At 42.0% G+C, this 21,881-nt stretch overlaps 1 protein-coding gene across 2 annotated transcripts in view; it reads left to right on the top strand.

Moving 5' to 3' along the window:
- Positions 1 to 20,688, top strand: part of SLX4IP (SLX4 interacting protein) — a 197,159-nt gene extending 176,471 nt beyond the window's left edge. For both annotated transcript variants that reach the window (XM_073006815.1, XM_008018160.3), the window contains 2 exons: positions 14,323 to 14,423; positions 15,679 to 20,688. In XM_073006815.1, coding sequence (XP_072862916.1) covers positions 14,323 to 14,423; positions 15,679 to 16,399 — 822 coding nt within the window. In that variant the 3' untranslated portion in view covers positions 16,400 to 20,688. The remainder of the gene's footprint in view (positions 1 to 14,322; positions 14,424 to 15,678) is intronic.
- The last annotated feature ends 1,193 nt before the right edge of the window (positions 20,689 to 21,881 follow it).

Raw genomic sequence — 21,881 nt, 5'->3', positions numbered from 1 at the left:
AAGCTCTCAAAGTCTGTGATCCTTTTGGAAATTAAAAAAGATCTGTAGTGCTAGTACTGCCTACAAGTGGATGTCTACATTAAGATATTTGAGTTCTCTACCTTATACTCTTTGAGTTGTGGTCAAGTTGTGAAAATAGCTGTTAAGACTCTGCAGACGTAGGCCAGCCACACAAGGCTGGGTCCTCACTGTAGCATCATCTAAGGATTACTGGGGTATCCTGTCAAGAAACAATATTGAACCACTAACTCAGCTACTTCTCTTAAGGCACACTACTGTTTAGTGGTAAAGAAGTCGTCTTCTAGTTTTTGAATACAAAATAATAAACTACTGAAGGCTGAGTTGTTTTTAGCTTGGCTGTTATAGTCCTCAGCTGTGCATAACCCAGCCCTTTGTGGGCCATAGCCCTCCTGTCATTCAAGGGGGTGGGTATCAAATTATCTCAAAAATCTTTTCTCACCTGGGATTTCTATTGGAGGAAGCAAATAAAACTGTAGCTAAATAAAAACTACAAAATAATTTTGCACAAAGAAGAAATTTTCTTGCAGATTTAAAAATTGTGATTAGCAAAACTTCCAGGGTAGTTATATTTGATCTTAAGAAAGATGTAAGTAGAAATTATAAGCTAACATTGTAGGCCTTATGTTTTTAGAACAGAATAAATAAACTACTAACATTTGACTGTGCACTGACATTTGTACCCTCATGACAGAATCCTTTAACTTTCCTAAGAGAGCTTTTTCTTAAGTATAAATCAGATAATTTAAGAAAATAATTCTCTATTTTTGTGTTTAGAAAATGAAATAAGTAGTGGATGACTTTTCCAGGTTTTGCATGATCTATCATAGAGTTAAAAAAATTTTTCCTATTTCTGTTTTTTTTTGGTTTTTTTTTTTTTTTGAGACAGAGTTTCTCTCTGTCACCCAGGCTGGAGTGCAGTGGCGTGATCTTGGCCCACTGCAAGCTCCGCCTCCTGGGTTCACATCATTCTCCTGCCTCAGCCTCCCAAGTAGCTAGGACTACAGGCGCCCGCGACCATGCCCGGCTAATTTTTTGTGTTTTTAGTAAAGACGGGGTTTCACTGTGTTAGCCAGGATGGTCTCGATCTCCTGACCTTGTGATCTGCCCGCCTCGGCCTCTAAAAGTGCTAGGATTACAGGCGTGAGCCACTGGGCCCAGCCTTTGTTTTTCTTATTTCTAAACAACGCTAGTGGTAAATTGCATGGAAGACATTAACAAGAGATTCCTGTAGCACTAGGGAAATTTCCCTGAGTAGAGAGAGGCTGTTCTCATATTTCACATTTTCTACAATGTTATGAACTTAGATTTTACCTAATAATTGATGACCAATATTGTACATATTCATTGTACAAAAGTTTTTAATCCAAATATATATAAAGAAAATAAAAATTAGCCACAACTCTGAATGCAAAGTCTCTGCTAATGATCTGGATGGTATCTCTTCATACATCATACTTAATAAACTGAGGTCCGTGTGTATGTTTTAACTAGGACCCTATTTGTCAATTATGTGTTTCTGTCCATTTTTTTCACTGATGATTTTGTATTTGACAAACTCTGCTACATGAAGGCTTCTTATCTAGTAAGGAAAGTAACTCAGTGAGTTGATCATTTTCCTTTCACTTGTATGTCAGTGCTATGTGGTAGGATACATTGTTTATCCTGAGAACTGTGTTTTCTGTAATGATCTCTGCTTTTGATGATGTTGGTGTTATGTTTTTCAAAATTAGATAAATATTTACTTATATTTTCTTCTGATACTTTTATGGAATGTATTTTAGTTTATGATATGAGGTCCTTTTTATTCTGTGTAGTGACCAATATTATCCTGATTATGGTCTTTTGGTTTAAGGGACAGCCAAGCTCTGTCTGCCTCTGCCACACCGTCGGTGCACACCTGACAATGAGGCATCTGTAGGCAGTAGGCTCTCCTTTGCCCCTTAGCAGCTGGATTTCGCTGATGCCGCTAAGATATTTGGGTTCTCTGCCTTATGCTTCATTTGAGTTGTGGCCAAAATAGCCGCCAAGGTTCTGCTGACCTGCATCAGCCACACAAGGCTAGTCTTCAGTAGCATCATCTAAGTGGAAAGATTAGTGGGACGTACTGCCAAGAGACAATATTTAAGCACTAAATAGAACACTTTTCTTAAGTCACACTATTGTTCAGTGTGAAAGAACTCTCATGGTGCTTGCCCCCTCCCAAGGCTGACTGCCCTGTCCCCTTCCAATCAGTTAAGGCAAAGGCTCAGGGTCAGAACATGTTCAACAGATAGCCAGGGAATAGATTAGGGCCACACCCTCAGCAAGTGGCCTACGATGGGCTGTTGTCCTTGGATAGCCGCCATCCCCACCTGCCCTTATAGGGACTGGCAGAGGGATGACCCTCTGAAAATGCTGGTAGTGGGGGTGAAGATGTCCTCTGTTGGTTAGTTTTTCTAGACTAAGATGGAGAAAATAAGAAAAAAATATTTCTCGGGTGAGATCATTTTTTAAAAGATTGTCTTTTGCTTGTATATTACATTAACCTGAGTTCTCGTTTGTTAACAATGAAATTATTTTTGTTCTCTTTTCTTAATAATGAAATCTTCCCAAATGTTTAGCCAGCAGTATTTGTGAAAAAGATGGTTTGTGCCTCCTCCCACCACTACCATCCCTGAAAGGGAACCTGCCCTTTGCTGAAGTAGAATAGGATAGGTTAAATGAATGAGGATCGTTAGATAGGATAAGTTGGAATAGGATGTATCTTAGTCCCCAATCCTTTGTGGTTTTTTGCTCATAGAGTGTCTTTGCGTGTGCAGAGGCCCATGATCTCCATTGATGATCCCTTTACATGATAGATTTGATTAGGAAAAATGTGGTGCGGAATAGAACAACTGGAAAAGGGATTTGAGTTAAAATGTAAAGAGCTGGCTTTGACCACTGCCTCTCCCCTTACTCACTGATGACCTTAGACAAGTAATCTGGCTTCGCGGGAGCACTAATCACCTAACTGGTTAAGCAAAGGTAAACATGATAACTTCTGTACAGTGTTCTCAAGTTTTCCTAAAGAGCAAGTGAAATAATGAATATTAAAATGTCATAGAAAGTCTAAGGCACTATACAGTGTTAATTTTTATCAGCGTAATTTCCTTTCTTCTCTGAAGAAGTCTTCATTTAAAGGCAATTAACACCTCATTAACAGACTGCTATACAATCTTCTCCTTCCTACTTGAAAGGAGAAAAATACCTGACACTGTCCATGTGCTTATATTATTAATATTTTCCCAAGAAACTCGGCTCCCTAATTATTTTCTCCACTTGCCAGCTCAACTTTATTTTGCAGCTATAAAAACTGAAGTACCAGAGAGTTAAGTGATAAACCCCCATTTAGCCAGCCAGTCAGTGGTGGGGAAAGAGACACACTAGAGGCAAAAACTTATGACCTTCAGTGGGAGCTCTGTTAACCAACATCCAGAGGAGGAAGAATAGGAGGAGGCGGAGCAGCAGCGACCACCCAGCTAAACACCTTCAATTTCCATTAGCTGCAGACTCACATTGAGATACGGCTTTGGAGGAAGGACCCAGTCACCTCTCTCAAGTACGTAGGAATCAAGAGACAGCAGACTTCTCAGGCTTGAATTCCTAAAAGCACATCTTCATCAGAACACCCACAGTGATAGCACAGAGAGTTCATTAGTAAGCAGATGATTTAGAATTCAGTACTCATTTTCCCAAGGAAACAGTGTCATAACTGGGGATGAGGTTCCCAGACTAGTTCACAAAAGCTGTTACTATCATGAGCTCTGAGTCTTGGAAAGAGGAGGCCTTAGTATCTGTGTCCCAGGGAAATGGCAAGAGCTATTCCTTCCACATCCCTGGGCAGAAGGCCAGCTCAGAGCAGGATTTTGAAATGAGACAATCATCTGTGGTGTGTTCTCTCTAGCTCTTAAGCCCTTTTCCCATCAGTGCCCAGGACTACTGTGGGCTCCCTTTTGGTTAGCCCTACTCCCTATGCAGCTGGACTTCATGTTTACCCACCTCTCCACCACGTCCCTGTTCAGGCCCATGTGCTCAGTCAGGTGAGATGTTAGGAAAGACATTATCCTTCTTTCGTCATCCCGAAAGAGGGCTGTCTGCCTTCCTTCAGGTGTTGGCACTTTTCAACCACAGGCCTTTGTCAGAGAAGGCGTTTTTTTTTTAACAAGAAGACCTCCTAAAGTGGCCCAACTCTGCCTGGGGTAATTCCTATTATGTTTTCTCTATTTTTTACAGATGTTTCCCTTCTACTTTTAAACTGGGGTTACTAGCCTATGATTCATGAATTCCTTAAAATTAAAAAAAAAAGTGTATTTTTTTTTTTTTTTTCTGGTCAAAGTTAAATAGCTTCCATCCAATTCTCAGAACAGTTGATAAGCTTCACAATGTCAAGTGTTGGCCCAAACCCATACATTCTTCAAAATGTCCAAGTTTGTCACCAAGTTTGTCACTTGTTTGGCACCAGAGACTCGAGTATAGAGTCTGAGGTTGGTCAGTATATATTTTTAGGTTCTTGAGGGCAGGTGAATGTAAACTGGAAAATCCCTGTTAAATGTATACTTCCTGCAAAATAACTTCCTTGATCATTTTTACCGATTTCATGTTTAGGGTGATACTGTTTGCAACCACTTATGGGTGCTTCCCCAACTCTACCCAAGAGCTTCATTGGCATCAATTCAGAAGAAAATAAAACTTTTAAAAAATGATTTTAAAGAGAAAATGAGAGTATTCACTACTAACCCAAGTGGCAGCATTATCAGCAGCCCTGGCTCTACTTCCCCTTAGAGACTCGCCCTTTTCATGGGAAGGCAGAGAAGTGAAGTCCTCAGAGGACAGACTCAGGGCCAGACACGTGTGGAATGAAGGCTTGCCTCTCACTGTGGGAACTGGGCAGATGGCTTGGCCACCCAGAGCATCAATTTCCTCAAGTCTGAAATGGGGAAGGTCATGTCTGCTTCGTGCACATCTCATGCGGACTCACATACCAGGTGCCAGCCCCTGTGCCAAGTGTTTTGCCTTTGGTCTCAGAACAAATATCCATCATCATTGTCATCTTTAGAGAAAAACAACTTCAGTCCCAGTGGAATTCATACGATGCCATTTTTCATTTCACCTCCTGTTTGCTTCAGTTCCCTTGAGTCAATACACACATACTTGTGTGTTTCCATCCTTTCTTTTAATTGTTCATTGTGACTGTCCCACCTGTTTTGCCCTTTTTACTTCGTTATTATCAAAAAATTTTAAAAGTATTAAAAGTGAAATTTAGGAAAGAGAGACTTCTCCCTCATTTTAAAGACAGGTGGCTTCTGTGTGGCCATGTTGCCTCGTGGTCTGAGATTGTGGTCATTGTCATTCATGCTCTGTTTGGGCTGCTTTTCTGTAACTAACTGAGCCTTTTGTATGTGTCACATTTCACATTGCTGATGCTCCTGAAAATCATGTGGTGTCCACTAAAGTATGGTTGTAACGTTTCTTTTTGCCTCGTTATAAATTAAAATAGTTCCAGTTTCATACTTTGACACTGTTATATGCCCCCCAAATAAGCTGATAATATATTATACTTTTAATCTGCTTTTATTGTTGGCAAAAGGTTTTAATTATTTGCAGAGGGCTGACGCATACAATAACCTATTCAGTGCAACAAACCTGAGAAGAGATTGTATCGGTCTTGAACCTTTTCATTTTCAAGAGACCAAAAGGCCAACTCAAAGCGGCTTAGCAAAAAAAGGGAAGGTTTTTGTCTCATGCCCCTGAAAAGTCCAGACTTTAGGTACAGCTTGATCAGAGACACAGAGAATATCATTAAGTCTCCATTTCTCACCATCTTTGGCTCCAGATTCCACTGTGTTGGCTTCACTCTCCGCTTATGTATGGTGGTTGATCCCGGCAGTCTCAGGTCTGTTTCCTTCCAGTGGGAGGAGGTGAGGCCTCTTGCCAGGACAGCTGTGGCTGATGCATCTGTTTGAGGCTTGTGAATTCAGCAGTTTGATTGGCCTGAGCCATAGGCTCATTTCTGGAGTCAGGTATGGAAACAAGATCTCTCGAAATTCATGAATATGTATGGAGGTTGAAGATGTGATTTTCCAGAACAAAATCTGAGCGTTGCTTCCAGGAACTGAATGAGTATCCACTATAGAGGTATTATTATCATCTCTCTTTTTATAGATGAAGAAACTGGTGCTCAGAGAATATGTCAGCTGTCCAAATATCACAGTCAGGAAGTGACCAAGAGGTGACTGGAGCCAAAGTCCTCCTCTCTTTCTGTAAGTCCATATCTAACTATGATGGCAAATGATACTGCAGCCATTGGGCAAAGTGAAGACAGTACTACTGCACAGAGAGCAGGCTTCCTAGACTCATTTCTGCCCCTGTTGCATGGGGCATGGCCTCAGTTTTTGTGAGTCTCATTCTTCTCATCCATCACATAGTGACAATACCTGCCCTGATGAATACTCCTTGGGGCCCAGATGAGATGCTGGAGAAAGGACTTTGAGAATCACATGATTTCTTCATGAATACAAGGCACCCTTGCCTTCTCTCCAGCCCCATATGGTTTGTGAAGGCATCAGCTTTGAAAATGCATTCAGCACTCTCCAGTTTCCAAAGTTACTTCATACACCTCACAGCATTTAAATTTCCCAAACAATCCTGAAAGGTAGATGAGAAACCAACCATCAAGGGGTTGAGAAGCTGGCTCTGGGACAAGTCAACAATGAACATGAGACCTTAGACTCCACTCCCTCTCACCTCTGTGCTGGGACTCGTGTGCCTGGAGCCTCTGCCTGATTCGATCAACTCTGAGTGTATCATTCTCAGCAGATGTGATTAGGAGGAATCGAAAAGCAGTAACATTTTGAATATGCCCTAAGAGTATGTTTTCTAATCTTCTACTGTGAATTGCCTACTTTTAAAATCTTTTGGTTGGGTTATTAATTATTATTATCGAGATGGAGTTTCGCTCTTGTTGCCCATGCTGGAGTGCAGTGGTGTGATCTCGGCTCACCACAACCTCCGTCTCCCAGGTTCAAGCGATTCTCCTGCCTCCCGAGTAGCTGGGATCATAGGCATGCCCCTCCACTCCCAGCTAATTTTCGTGTTTTTAGTAGTGACAGGATTTCACCGTGTTAGTCAGGCTGGTCTCGAACTCCTGACCTCGGGTGATCCACCCTCATCGGCCTCCCAAAGTGCTGGGATTACAGGCATGAGCCACCACCCCTGGCTAATTTTCGTGTTTTTAGTAGTGGCGGAGTTTCACCATGTTAGTCAGGCTGGTCTCGAACTCCTACCTCAGGTGATCCACCCACATTGGCCTCCCAAAGTGCTGGGATTACAGGTGTGAGCCACCGCACCCGGCCATTAATTATTTTCATTTGGGGTTAAATGTAACAGAATCAGAAAAACTCCTGTACATAACCATGGGAAAAACAGATCCAACTCTCAAAAGATGAAGACTGAGAATTCATGAAGTCCTACCTTGAGAACAATTTTAATGACATTGAATAGCTTTTTTTCATCCCGTTATTGCCTCCACATGATGTTTTACAATCCTAAAAACAAGAGTTTGGTGGGATGGCTTCTGCCATATGCTTCCAGTATGGCTATGAAGGGTACCAGGAGGATCATACGGGGTGGGCCATGTGGTCAGGATGAGCCAGGATTGGCTGGTGCACCCCAAGAACTCTTGGAGTGACAGTAGCCTAATGCCATGGCCCCGAAGATCTGCCCCCATAAACTCTAACCTCAACTAATATTATTGTGTTAGAGCCTTCAGCCAGTTGCTGGAGAGCTGGCTGCAAGTCATTCCCAACATAGGCCATGTTTGTCAGATGGGTAGTGGTGTTACCATCCCATGCTGTGTGTCCATGTCACACCAGTTTCTAGCCAGCAGCCTCTGACCCTGGGGTGTGGTATTAATATCTGCCTCACCAAGCTGTATTGAGGATGACAGTGGTGAGTGCCCCCATTTCTCTGCTCCCCCTTACTGCAAAATTCTTCCAAAGTGGTGTTGTCTAGACCTGTGCTGGCCAGTACTTGTAGCCACTGGCTACATTTGACTATGGAGTATTTAAAATATGACAAGTCAGAAATAATGTAATCTAAGTATAACGTGCACACCAGACTTCACACACTTAGTATATAAAACATCTGAATATTTTTTTACATTGATTACTTATTATAATATTTTATATTATGTTAAATATATATTATTGAAATGTAATTTCACCTTTAAAAGTGCCCTTTTACTTTTTTAATGGATCTGTAGAAAATTTCAAGTTGCTTGTACAGTTCACATTCTGTTTCTCCTTGGGAGTCTGGTCTCCAGTCTGTCTCCATACTGGAGAAGTACCAATGCAGCCACTTGCACTTCTCCCTTGACCCCATCTCAGGTAGGCTTGGATCCCAGCACTTCACCAAAAACAGCTTATGTCAAAGTCACCTTCCTTCCAGTGATTAGTTTTCACTCATAACCAGTCGGCAGTGTTCCAAACAGTTGTCACTTTCATTGGCATTTCGTTCTTCACTTCCGTGTCACTCTCTCTTGCCTCCATGTCACTCTCTCTTGCCTCCAGGAGCATTATGCTGTCTTGATTTTTCTCCTCCTCACTGTTGCTTCCCTCATAGTCTATTTTCCTGAATCTTCCTCATGTTCTCAACTTCTTTTACTCATCCAGAATCATTTCCAAAATCTGACTGACTCTGAGGACTTTGTGTCTGCAGCTCAGACCTCCCTCTGCCGGAAACCTGTATCTTACCTGCCTGCTCAGCACCTCCATTTAGATATCCAGGAGGACTCTTACACTATCTTAGTCCATTAGTGTTGCTGTAACACAATGCCCGAGACTGGTAACTTATAACGAACAGAAATTTATTATTATTCTCAAGGCTGGGAAGTCTAGGATCGAGTCACCAGCAGGTTGGGGTCTGGTGAGGGGCTAGTCTCTGCCTCCAAGATGATGTCTCATTGCTCTATGCTCCGGGAAGGAGGAGCAGTGTCCCCACAAGGTAGAAGGACAATAGTTCCAGCTCCTTCCTTCAAGCCCTTTTATAAAGACACCTAATCCCATTCATGAGGGTGGAGCCCTCATGGCCTAATTACATCTTCAAGGCCCCACCTCTTAATACCATCACAGTGGCAGCACCTGAATTTTGGATGGGACAGAGTCATACCATAGCAACGCCTAAAACTGATTTCTTGGTCTTATTCCCCAAGCCTGATCCTAAATTTACTATGTTTTCTGCATTGGTAAAGGCCAAATTCCTTCATCCAGTTATTTAAACCAAAGATTGTGGAGTCACCAATGACTTTTCTTTCTCCCACTCTCTATATCCAGTCCGTCGGCACATTTTGTTGGGTCTCCCATCAAATTATATTTCCAGTCTAACCACTGCTCCCCAAGAAGCAGGCTTTTCTCCAGGACCCATCGCCTCTGAATGAATCAATCATTGCCGAGGCCTCATCACTAGTCTTCCTCCTCGTAACCTTGTCCCTCTACAATGCCTAAGGTATCCTTTTAAAATATCAAGCCCGTTTTCTTCTAGGAGGCTTCCATGGGCATATCATCTTCCTCACAATAAAACATGCCATCCTTACAAAAATCACACAAGAGCTGCCTTTTCACCACCAGTGCACACACACACCCCTCCTTCTTGCTTCCTGACTTCTTCCCCTGGTTTACTCTCCAGTTTCTGTACCTTCCAGGCATACTCTGTCCTCGGAGCCTTGGTGTTCACTCTTCCCCCTGCCCAAAATGCTCTTCCCCATCTGCTCCTGTGGCTTGTCCTTCACTCAGGTCTCAGTGTAAAGCCCACCTTGTTACCTACCACGGCCTTCCCTGACCGCCATATCTAAAATAGCACCCCATGGCCCTTTAGATGTTTATTTCTCCTCATAACATCATCACCACCTGACACATGTTTATTTGTTTGTTTGTTGTCTTTTCCGTTGAGATAGGGGCTCTGTGAAAGCAAGGTCCTTTCCCTCAAGGGCCTCAAGCATTGCCAGGTACAGAGTTCAGTATTGCCTGATTGGGTTATTCTGTGGGATTCTGCTCAGTTATCAATTCTGCGTGCCCTTAGGGCAGAAGTTCAGTAATTCTGCTGAGTATCAGAATCACCGAGGAGCTTGCCCAAAATATACATGCCCTGATGCTGCTTCCTAGAGATCCAAATTCTGGGGTGGAACCTAGAACATTTTTTAACACACTCCCCACTTGATTTTGATGCATGGGATAAATGGACCACACTTTGCAAAAGGCTGTCTCATTGTACCAGTTTGTATTTATCTGTTGTTGTGTTATGTATATCGGCAGTTTTTGAATCACCTTGGAACCTAAATATAGATGCCCTCGCCCCACCCCAGATCTCGTGAATCAGAACTTCCAGGGAGGGGTCTTGGGAATCTCCATTTTCAAAAGACTCGTTCTGTGCCTCTGATGCAGCCAGTCTTCCCACTGGCCTGCGGGAGCCCCTCCTGTGCTTTATAGACTGCCTGAGGAGGTTGGAAGCTCAAGAGCAGGTGTTTTCTCTGCCATTTTAGGCCAACTTCTTTCCCTATCTCCATTAATCCAACAGTGTTCTGTTCAAAACCAGTTTTTAGTGAGTCACTGTGGGGTGACTCCTTGGTTTATCCACAGTTTCAATGTGCTTTTGGGACTTAAACATTGCCCAGTATTTCTTTTTTCTTTTTCCTTCTTTTTTTTTTCTTTTCTTTTCTTTTTTTTTTTAAGACAAAGTCTTACTGTGTCACCTAGGCTGGAATGCAGTGCCACAGTCATGGCTTACTGCAGCCTTGACCTCCTGGGCTCAAGTGATCCTCCCACCTCAGCCTGCTGAGTAGCTGGGACTATAAGTGCGCACCACCACGCCTGGCTAATTTTTTTGTAGAGATGAGGTCTCACTATGTTGCCTAGGCTTGAACTCCTGAGCTCAAGCTATCCTCCCACCTTGGCCTCCCAAAGTGCTGGGATTACAAGCATGAACCACTGCACCCAGCCCAGTATTTCTAACTGCATCTCAAATCAGCCTATTCTTTGATTAGAGGCAAGAAGGATATCCTAGTCACCTAGCTCATCCTGATGGGGACTCTCTTTGCAGTCCTTTCTATCCTGGAATTTAAAATGTGTTTCCCAGGTCAGCCCATACAGGAATATGGTAATAACACCCATCATCATACTCAAACATTCATCTGTTCAGCCTTCCCCTTGGTTCTGTACTGGGACATGTGTGTTGACTGTCTTCATCCTTGGGGTGGTGGTCTCCAGAATACCCCCAAAGATGGAGAAAAGTCCTGATCCCTTGCCCTGTGGCCTGCGTAGGCTGCTTAGGTTGTTTGAAGGAGGGTATCTCCCTAGAGGCCAGGGCTTTGCCCTATTTCTGTTTGGTTTTGCCCTGGAACTATGTACTGACATTCTTTATAGAGAGAAACTTTTGAATCAAAACTCTTCAAAGTGTAACCTAAAAGTAAAACAAAATAGGAGGTAGGGTGGGGATGAGGCAGATGGCTGGGAAGGAGTATACCAAGGAATGATATTTGTGGAATATCTGAGTCCATGGGGACTCAGAATGTCCTCATTCTGGACTTTGGATGGCCAACTCTTTGGTAGCCTCTTTGAATATGTTGGGTTTATCTTCATTCTTTACAAGAGCTGATGGGATCATTATTCATGGCAGAATCTGAAAAGTAGTAGGGTCGTCCCGTAAGCCCAGAAGGCACTTGCAACCCCTCTTAGCACACATTATATATCTGCATCTTGGCGTTGTGCCTCCGGATAAGCCTCAGATTGCATTTTGATGCCAGATGTGAGAAGCCATTAGTAATCAGGACGACTCCCTTTAGGAAATCCTGTTCCCAGGTGATAGCTGCTTCCTAAGGAATACTTGTTTGGGGGCTGGGGAGAGTGGCACCGGAGGCTTTGATTTAGAGACAAAGGGGAGTGAATTGACCCTAGAAATGTTAGAGTAAGAGATTTCTAATGAGACCTGACAGCTCAGGGGCTGAAGAGGGAGTCTAATCTTTTTTTTCCTGCCCACCCAGTCTTCATACAAATGTAAATATGCCTCCTTCAACAAATTGCCAAATGTGGTTTTAATTTGTAAGCAGGAGACCCCGCCTTGCCTTTCTCTTTCTTTTTCTTTTCTTTTCTTCTCTTTTTTCTTTCTTTCTTTCTTTCTTTTTTTTTTTTTTTTAATGAAAACTAAGTCACAGATTTTACACTTTTTGAACAGGACATTTCCTCCTGTCACTCTGTCACCTTTTCTGTTGTCCCGTTTCTTCCAAGGACATTTTCCCTCATTGTTGTCAGAGGAATTTGGGATGAGAGCCGACTGCTCTGCTTCTTAAAGGAGTTTTTGAATTTCCCATAGGAAATGCATAGTGCTCTTTAAACTGAATTTTTAAAATAAATAAATAAAGGCAGTGATTGAATTTAATACGAGATTTGAAGAGAGTGTCACTATCGCAGCATAATACTTTATGTGGCATATGCAGTATTCATTGTTGTTATTTATGACCCTGTCTGCCTTGCATTGTGGATTTCTTCCAGCCTTGGGGAATTTACATCATTCCTAATAGCAAAAGGCTTTCTGGTTCCCACAGAATTGTTCAAAGCCTGACTCATGCTCCTTATGTTAATTGTTCAGCTCTGAAAATACAGCACTTACAGGGTGTGGTTGTAAGGGGAGAATCTACTGTACTTATAGGGCATGTTTAGAAGTGTTTCACACATAAATCTCGATTCCTCTTTCTCTCTCTCTCTCTCTCTCTCTCTCTCATTTGAATTTTAAGATGTCACTCATTTTGGCCAACTAGTAAGTCTTAGAAAAAAAAAAAAAAGGGAGTATAATCCAATAAAACATAGAATATTCTGTTCACTAGCTTAAAACTCACTTGGGTTATAACCAGATATGACTTTGAGTGACACTGGCCCAGGTCTGAGATGGATAGGCACAACTGAAGAGCATGAAGAGCCCATCCTCAGTGGTGCAGGGCAGTGATTAGGCAAAGCACATCCCCTCAGCCTGTAGGGTAACCAGGCGTGGTACTCATGGCTGCCACCCACCAGGTGCTCTGGGGCTGTCACTGCTAATTCCAGTGTAGGTCGAAAGCAAGGACCTACTGACAATTTACTAAAGCTGTTTCTGGTGGTAGCAACATTTTATTGGAATTTGATGGGGAAGAATACTTAGTGTCTCAGAAAATGAGAGGAGTTAACACTCGTCTGGATTATGTACTTGATAACCAAAAGGAGAAGAGATTCCAAAACTATGAAATGGGTTAATGTTGGCAAGGTAGGTAGGCTTTTACATTTTATAATTACTTCCTTATGATGCTTCCATGGGAACACAAAAGGCTAGATAGGCAGATAATCTATGAATTATAGAAAACCAGAGTGGTGGTTAGTATAAGGAAAAAAGTCCCGAATTTTTTAGTAGCCAAGAATCACAAACTCCAGTTTTCAAAATACCAATATTAAAAGATTTGACTATTGCTATGGTCTTGGGTGTTATAACCCTTTTTTTTTTTTTTTTTTTTTTTTTTTTTTTTTTTTTGTATACAGAGTCTCACCTTGTCACCCAGGCTGGAGTTCAGTGGCGCCATCTCAGCTCACTGCAAGCTCTGCCTCCTGGGTTCATGCCATTCTCCTGCCTCAGCCTCCTGAGTAGCTGGGAGTACAGGTGCCCACCATCACGCCTGGATAATTTTTTTTTTGTATTTTTAGTAGAGACAGAGTTTCACCATGTTAGCCAGGATGGTCTCAATCTCCTGACCTCGTGATCCACCCACCTCAGCCTCCCTAGGATAACAGGCGTGAGCCACTGCGCCCGGCCACAAAATATTCTTTATTTTTGCAGATAGAGAAAATATGGGGAATTCTTAGGATGGTAAGGGTGTAGACCACTGTGTCACCAGGTCTTGCTGGAAGAACGGAGCTCACAGGCACGCTGCCCCACACAGTAGGATTCTGGGGCTTTTGTCACAGCCTGAGCCTCACAGTTACCAGATATTGGCCAAGACTTCCCAGATGGTTTGGAATCAGCATTCTTTGCCTTACAGTTTTGTATGTTTATGGCACATATTAATGTTTGAAATGTGGACTGGGAGTCCAAAAGAAGTTACAATTAACCATAAAGTTCTAGGTAAAAAAGGTTAAAATAGCTTACCACTGAGCAGTTTCATTCAGTCTTTACAAAAATAAATGTGTTCATTGGGGCATTCAGAGTGTAACTGTTTTCTCTCATGTTCAGCTAATAGATTTCTGGTTGAACCTTTGTTATCTTTTGGAGTAGACAGAAAGAGTTCTCCATGGAGTGTCTGATTACTTTGCTGAGTGTGCAGAGAGTTCACTTCCTCCCAGTGCAAAGCTCCGGAGAAATGCTCTGAAAGAAATGTAGGTGCAATGTGTTTCCTTTTTCTCATTTGTGACTGCCTCTATGTATGGATAGATAACATGAAGTCCAGAATTAAACAGAGTGCCTGGAACTGAAGCACAAACTCCCCTGCATCATGTACTTGCTCTCCCCTCCCTCCTGACTCTCTTGCTTTCTGGACAATAGGGATAGAGTCCTTGCCTCACAGGTGTGTTGCAAGGAGTAATTAATGGCACGTTCTTTGAAGATGAAAAGCACCTGTTGGTGGTGTGTTTCATACCACTTTCAGAGGGACTACAGACAGATCTAAAAAATACATTCCTTTCCTAAGATCCTTGTTCCGACTTTAATATAATTACAATAATCCTCATGCTCCTGGTGTCAACAGTAAGAACATGAGTATTATATGTATTTGTTTTCACACTGAAGCTAGCCAAAATAAATATTTCAGCTTTCAATGTTTTGGTGGTTGAGGAAATTTCTTGCCATTCACAGACCTGTAAATATATGCTGAAGTTAAGATCTGTAGTCTCTAATTCTCCCTGTGCAACTTCTATCCCGCCCCTCAAAGTTCATTTTATCATCAGAGTGAAGTTACATTGTCTGTTGTGCATGCCGTTAGAAGCAAGGGGCTTATATACAGCTATATCGACACTCTTTTGTCTTCCACGATTGCGTTTTATTGCCTTTCATGCTGGCTATCTGGAATTTCTTCCAGGACATTTCAAATTATATTAACTAAGTCCTACTCCCATTTGTTGATCAAGTTTGATCAACAAACATGACACCAGCTAAGTGGTGGTTGTATTTGGGTAATATCTTGAAATAGCCTGAGAGAAATTCCAGGAGATTATTCTTTACTCACAAGTAGAAATTGTGTGTATGTGTACATTTGTGTTCACAGAGCCTGAGTCTACTCTTGGAAAAAAAAAAAAAGAAAAAGTCAGCATATAAGCAGTGCTGACCCTTAACGTCGGAAATGAATACCTGTTTGCCTTAGTTAAAATGTGAACACCGTCATAAATCCATTTTTAACCCAATGATTGATAAGCAGGTATATCCTAGTATAATGGAAAATGTGAAGGTTTTTGCTTGATTCCATCTGCATTTAAACATACACTTGTTGTGGCGGGTGTTTCCAGATTTGCTGGGGAGGCAAGAAGGCAGGTAGTGCCTGCCTCCTTTTCCAGGTGTAGGAAATGTGGTAGAGGGAATTTGGAGGAAACTGTGCCATGACAGCTTCACAAACCATAAAATCATTTTTGTTTGTTTCAGTGTGAAAAGAACTGAAACAAAAAGCAGCATCACAAGCAAATCACAGACCAGAAGAGACACTGTGGAAACATCTAGTAACTCAGTGATTGCAGAGATAGCAAGGAGGAGGAATGATGGTCAGGCTTCCTCCAGTCCTGCATCGGAATCCACGGGACTAGCAAAGGATTACATAAAGGCAGCTGAGAGCCACTGGGGGCTTCCTGTTCAAAAGCTGGAAAAAGTTAATCAGACCCAGCCAGAAGTCACTAGTGGCCAGCAAAAACCTCATCCTGGGGAGCGGTTAAAGACAGGGCTTCTAAGTGGGAGCCCTGTCTGTAGCTGTGAGTCAGCATCACCAGGTCCAAAACAAAGTCCACGAGTGGCCAAAACCCAACAGAAACGCAGGAACTGCAGCTCTGCGGAAGACTTCGACCACCGCAAGAGAGTTTCTCTTGGAAGTGATCGATTAGTCCCAAGAGAAATAATAGTGGAAAAAAGCAAAGCTGTCAGGGTTTTGCCAGCTTCAGAGTTGTCAGATCCAGGGTTACTTTTGAAACAAAATTTGGCAAAAACCACGTCTAAGGAAGAGTTACATGTTTTGGAAAGTCTCTCCTCCAGACATCTTATGAAAAATAACCCAGGGCAGGCACAGCAAACCGGCTCAGCCACAAACACTGAAAGATTATCTACAATTCAGAACAGCACAACCAAGAAAAGAAAGAAATACGAAAGAGTCCATTAACGCCGAAGAGGATTGTACCGTTGGAGTTGAGGACATAGTGGCCAAACCTGTGACAAGAGAGCTGTGTGTATAGATGCCGGGATTTTAGAGGAATTAATTAGAATGATTACATAGGAAGTGTGTTATCTGTGTTATGGCTATGGTTTGTTTTCAAAGCATTTCAAACCAGGAGGCTATATGCTTGTTCTAACAGCGTTGCTTCTTTATCATTGTATTTTATGACTGTCTTCAGAGAATTAGTATAATGACAAAGAGCCATCCCCCTTGTCAGGGAGGAGACTGTGCAAGGACTGTATGAAGAAACTGATCATGAGCCCCTTCTTGGCACATCACTGTGCAGAGCACACAATGGACCATGCAAAGACAGTGCCACTCACCTCCAGGGGTACAATTCATCCTCCTGCTCCTCAGCCTGAGTAGGAGGGCAGTGGAGCAACAGGCTAGTGGTTCTTAGCGTGCGGTCCTGGGACCAGCTTCGCTGTCTGGAAATGTGCTAGAAATGTGGTTATTGGGCCCTGCCCCATGCTGAGTAACTACCTTTGGGTGATTCTGAAACATGCTTAAGTTTGAGAACCACTGGACTAATAGAACGCTCCCTGGTGCTTCCTCCAGCCTGGCTGCCATGGCCTCCAGCTCACCAGTTGGGGCCAGATGTGCACATGCATCCCCTCGGACTCCCTCAAACTTGTAAAACGCTTGGGTTTGGTGTATGGGCCACTCTCTTCCCGAGTTCTACAGTATGGTAGCCATGGCATCCACGAAGGTGTTACCCTTATAATTGTTGAAGTTGATGGGCGATTCTGCCCAACTTTAGGGAAGACATCAGAGAGGCTTGCTGTTGCCTGTAGCTCAAGCATGTCCCAGTCCCTGCTCTTGCGCCCACCTCCAGGATTTTGGTTTGGGGCAGACCAGAACCTAACGGGAACTCAGTGACCAGTTTCCAGTTTCCCAGTTGGAAGGCTTCACAGGCAGTTCAAATTTCAAGACAGAGCCTTCCCTTTACAATGTCACCCACTGTCTCCAGTGGGCTTGCTGAAATGTCACATAGTGAATTACAGCAATGACTTATTTTGGATGGACACCTGCTAAAAATTTCCAATAACCGAATTTCATTCTAAAATAGGAAAGAAACAATATTCAAGGTCCATTCATTCAATATATCTTTTTTTTCTGTTCAACATGGGGTGGTCCTTTGAAATAGCACCTCCCCTAAGTAATAAGGAAAACCAAGTATATTCCCTAAAGTGTTGAAGTTAGCAGAAAAATCACCTAGAAAAGCCCAACAAAATGAAGAGAATACAGAAACAGGCATAGTGTAGGTTCATGCTTGAGATGGATTAGTGGTTTATTCCATCCTGTTCTGTCCTCCCCCACACTTCCTGTCCCCACTTGTTGAGACTCAGTAAGACTCACGAAGCAGCAGCCATATTTCATGGTACCATTTTGGATCAGGAAATTCCATCTTGGTCACCAAGTTTGACTGTGGTGGTAGATACTGTTACTCTGATGTTCCAAACCCTGCCTAGAAACCTGTTCCTGTCCCATGATCCCAGCCTAACCAACACTACTTGAAACGGCCCTGCCTACTGGTGTCCTGTCCTCTTCCCTCTTGGCTTTTTTCCTACTCCCAGCAGAACCCAGTCAAGGGATTCTGTAGAAGAGGGAGCCCAACAGAATACTAGCTTCAATGGAGCTGACTCTGCTTATACAATAGGGTTGGACTGCACAGAGTTGAAACCTCCTGAGTACTGGATAGAATGTGCATTTCCATGGCCCACTGTAGGCTTCTCTCAGAGCAAAGAGTATTCTAGGTGTGCTGTTTATTGAACACAGGACCACAGTGTGTCATTGAATCTTCTTAAACAGAAGCAATTAGAATGATTTATATATAGGGAGGGTGCAAGTAATAAATAACCCAGGGGATAGACCAAGAAGCAGCTCTCTGGAAAAGAGTCTGGAATTAAAAAGACAGCTGTACTAGAACAATAGCCACTGCCTGCTCCAGAACTAGGGGGGAGATATTTGAGCTGGAGCCGCCAGAGAAAATTTCTATTGAGAAGTTTTTATTTGTTTGTTTTGTTGGTTTTTGTTGTTGTTGTTTTTGTTTTATTCTAATCTTTCCCTGAAGTATCACTCTGGTATTGAGAAATTTTTATTTCATTAGCTAACCTGGGCTTGGTGGTTAAGGCTAATACTTGTACTTAGAATGATTCTCTGTCAAGAAAAGTCTTGACTTTAGAGTTTGTTATATTTGGGGATATAACAATTACTGTGATCTAAGAGAGAAAATAGCACCTCCGGTTGTAGATAGCTGTGGTTTTCCTCACAGCCCTCACATCCCTTCATGTAAAAGGGATTTTAACAGGATTTACAGAGGGAATGGCTCTCAGTTCCCACACTGTGACATGTGCTTGAGGAATTTTGCCTTTAAGCATTTTTCTTGCACATGGTTGAAACACCCCTGGATCTCTTGTTATTTGAGTGGTTGCGTGATTCTTTGGATATTTGGAAGTACAAAGGGGTAAATGGATGCCAGGGGATTTTTGTTGTTGTGGCTTATTAGGTAGGATATGAAGAGTTCTCACTGTTGGGAATGGTATATGTTTTGACATTCTTAATGACCTTCATAATTTGGCATCTGAAAGTCTGAAACAGTGTCAGTATTCTTCATCAAAAAGAACAAGTTCTTCACCCACTTACCTAGTACCCCAAATTATATTCAAGTCCCTGTGACTCCAGTGCTTGGAGAAGTCATTCATCTGATTCAATTAATGTTACACTTGGAATTTCCTAACTTTCTCAGTGGTATGGATTCTAAGCCACTTCCATGTGCTTTCAGGTGGCATCTTAATAGATTGGTGTTGAGGTTATTTTAAGGTCCATAAACAAGAAAGGTCTGGAAACCATCTGTATTATTTTTCTTTCACATTTTCTTATCTTTGCCACTGGAGGTTAACTGTCGTCCAGATATGAATATGAATTGTGAAATGCAAAGGAGCAAACATTTGGGGGTAGGGGAGTAAGTGCTGCAGTTCTTTTGTTCACTGATTTTAATACTATAGAAGTGTATTTCATTTTATGAAAAGCAAGAATCATAAAAACCCTCTGTAAATTGATTTATGGAGAATATAGCTTATCTCCGAAGTATCTCAAGATATATCTTGGGGACCACAATGCGATCACAGTGTTAATTGTTTGCTGTTGGTGTCATGTTTGGATTTTAGCATGGATTGTTATGCATATCAGTGGCCTTTGATTTCAGAAAGAGCTTAGCGAGGGCAGAACACGTAAGGAAAGGAAACCTCTGCTCAAGAGAATGACCTGGGATCACAATGTCGCCATTCCCAATTTCCTTGAATTCCTTCTTGGCAGGCCCTACTGTCATATTTCCACAAAACTGTAATGAGTGGCCCTTCTTTGGAGGTAACAGATGCCTTTCCTAAGAACTCAAAATTCTCTTCAGCGTGCTGTGACTTGAATATGGAAATCATTTTAATTTCTTCTTTTCTCTTATGAGGAAATTTCCATGCTTGGTTTGTCAAGAGAGTTCATTCCTTATTATTGAAACATTAATGAATTGAAACACGTTGAAGCAAGTAAAAAATCAAAATTAGGTTGGTTTATCTTAGTTAAAAGTCTTCCTTAGTACAAAATAAATTAAGCATTGTAAAATGAAGTTAATTCAGGTAATTACTCAGTACAGAAATCTAATCATATATATCATTGGTATTGCAATTTAAGGGTATAATTAAATTCTCAGAAATCTGCAGGACTTCCTTTAATTTGGTTTCTATATTTATTTAACAAGACAGGGAACAAATATGTGTCAATGTGCAGCTTAACAGAGGGGACTTGAATGGATAAAATTATCTTTAATTATCTAGAGCTACCCAGTACTGGGCTTGAATTTAATCATATTCACATGTTTCCTTTGGCAGCATAATATTACCATACACCATATTACCTTATAATTGCCATTACAATTCCTTATCAAAGATATTAATTCTTTGCTTGAGCAAAAAATCAGTAAACCATATGTCTGACCCTAAAGTATTTGATCAGGGAACAGAAGGTGTGAATTGGACAGATTCCCCTAATAACTTTCTTCAATCAAATTAGAAAACCAAACAGCTATGTAAGTCACCAGGAGAGCTCTTTTTCCCTTATCTTCTCATTTGTTTTGTTTTAAACTGTTTAAATAGTTCAAGTGGTTGTGCATGCCTAGGGGATGAAACTTACGTAGTAGAAACGTACTGTTTATGAATAAAGAGTAAAATTGTTTTTAAAAATTAGTGTGTATCACTTCTGTTCTTCAAAAATAAGTGAATTAACCCCAAGAAATACATATGCAAAAATGCCCTTTTCTAGACAGCTATTTTAAATTATGCTCTATTTATAAGAAGTGTTTGTGTTTTCTTTGTTGAAATAATTCTGCAGTTTTGAATACTATGTAAAATAATCAGAGGAGCTTTCCATTTAACCATTGGCCTTCAGGATGTAGGTATTGAAAACCCAGCATGAAGCCTTTGGATTGAATTGACCCATCAGTTATTGGGGTGCTCCTTACAGTGTGGACTTGCTCCCAGTTCTGCTCCCAGCTATGAGCTAAGATAGACGTCTTTGGCAGGATTAAACTATGGCACTTTGACTCCTTTGCAAGGATCTTGACATTCCCCAAGTGGATTCATTTGTATTTTCCAAGTGAATCTACTCTTTACTCAGAACTGATGAAGTCCTGGGCTGACTGTCTACACTGCCTTTTATTTCAGTACTGCAGGTTTCTTTAGTTTTGTACATAACTTTTCAGAAGGAGTTCAGTCAGGTTGGAATAATACATTTGAATGGCTGTGCGTGCAATGCTGAGAACCTCTGCAGTCGATGAGGCGTAGCTCATTTCTTAGTGTTTTGGTCATGGTGGCCCGCCATCTGGCCTAATCCACAGGAAAGACGCCCTGCCCTGGACATGGGGGCTGGACCTGGGATCTGGGGACTGCCCAACAGCATGGGGCTGCAAGCTGCAATCCGTGGGTCCAGGCTGCTGCTTTGCCACTAGTTGGTTTTACATGTTTTGGTACAAGTCATGTAACCACCCAGGCCTCAGTTTCTTCATCTGTCAAATAAAATTATCTCTGATATTTTAAGTGCCAAACATAGCTTTTAGTGCATCGGGATGAACATTCCCATCCCATGTATTAATGTCTCCATCTGTTTGAAAATGGTTCCCTACACTGGCCACCTACTGGGGTCACCTGGATAGCTCCTAGCTCAGTCAGAATCCCTGAGGTTTGGCCTGGGCGTTGGTATTTTTAAAGCTCGTCAAATGATGATTCTCAGGAGACACCATAGTTAAGAACTATTGTTTAAAAATGTGGTGTGTGCGTGTAAATAGCAGATGTTAAAAGAGACAGGGTCCGCTGAGTATTCTTTAGAAGAGGGGCTTTCTGCAAATCAGGAGTGTACCTACTTCCAAGTAAATGAGTAG

This window comes from Chlorocebus sabaeus, chromosome 2 (assembly GCF_047675955.1).
Source record: "Chlorocebus sabaeus isolate Y175 chromosome 2, mChlSab1.0.hap1, whole genome shotgun sequence".
NCBI lineage: Eukaryota > Metazoa > Chordata > Mammalia > Primates > Cercopithecidae > Chlorocebus > Chlorocebus sabaeus.
This window is presented reverse-complemented; position numbering and strand designations above follow the sequence as displayed.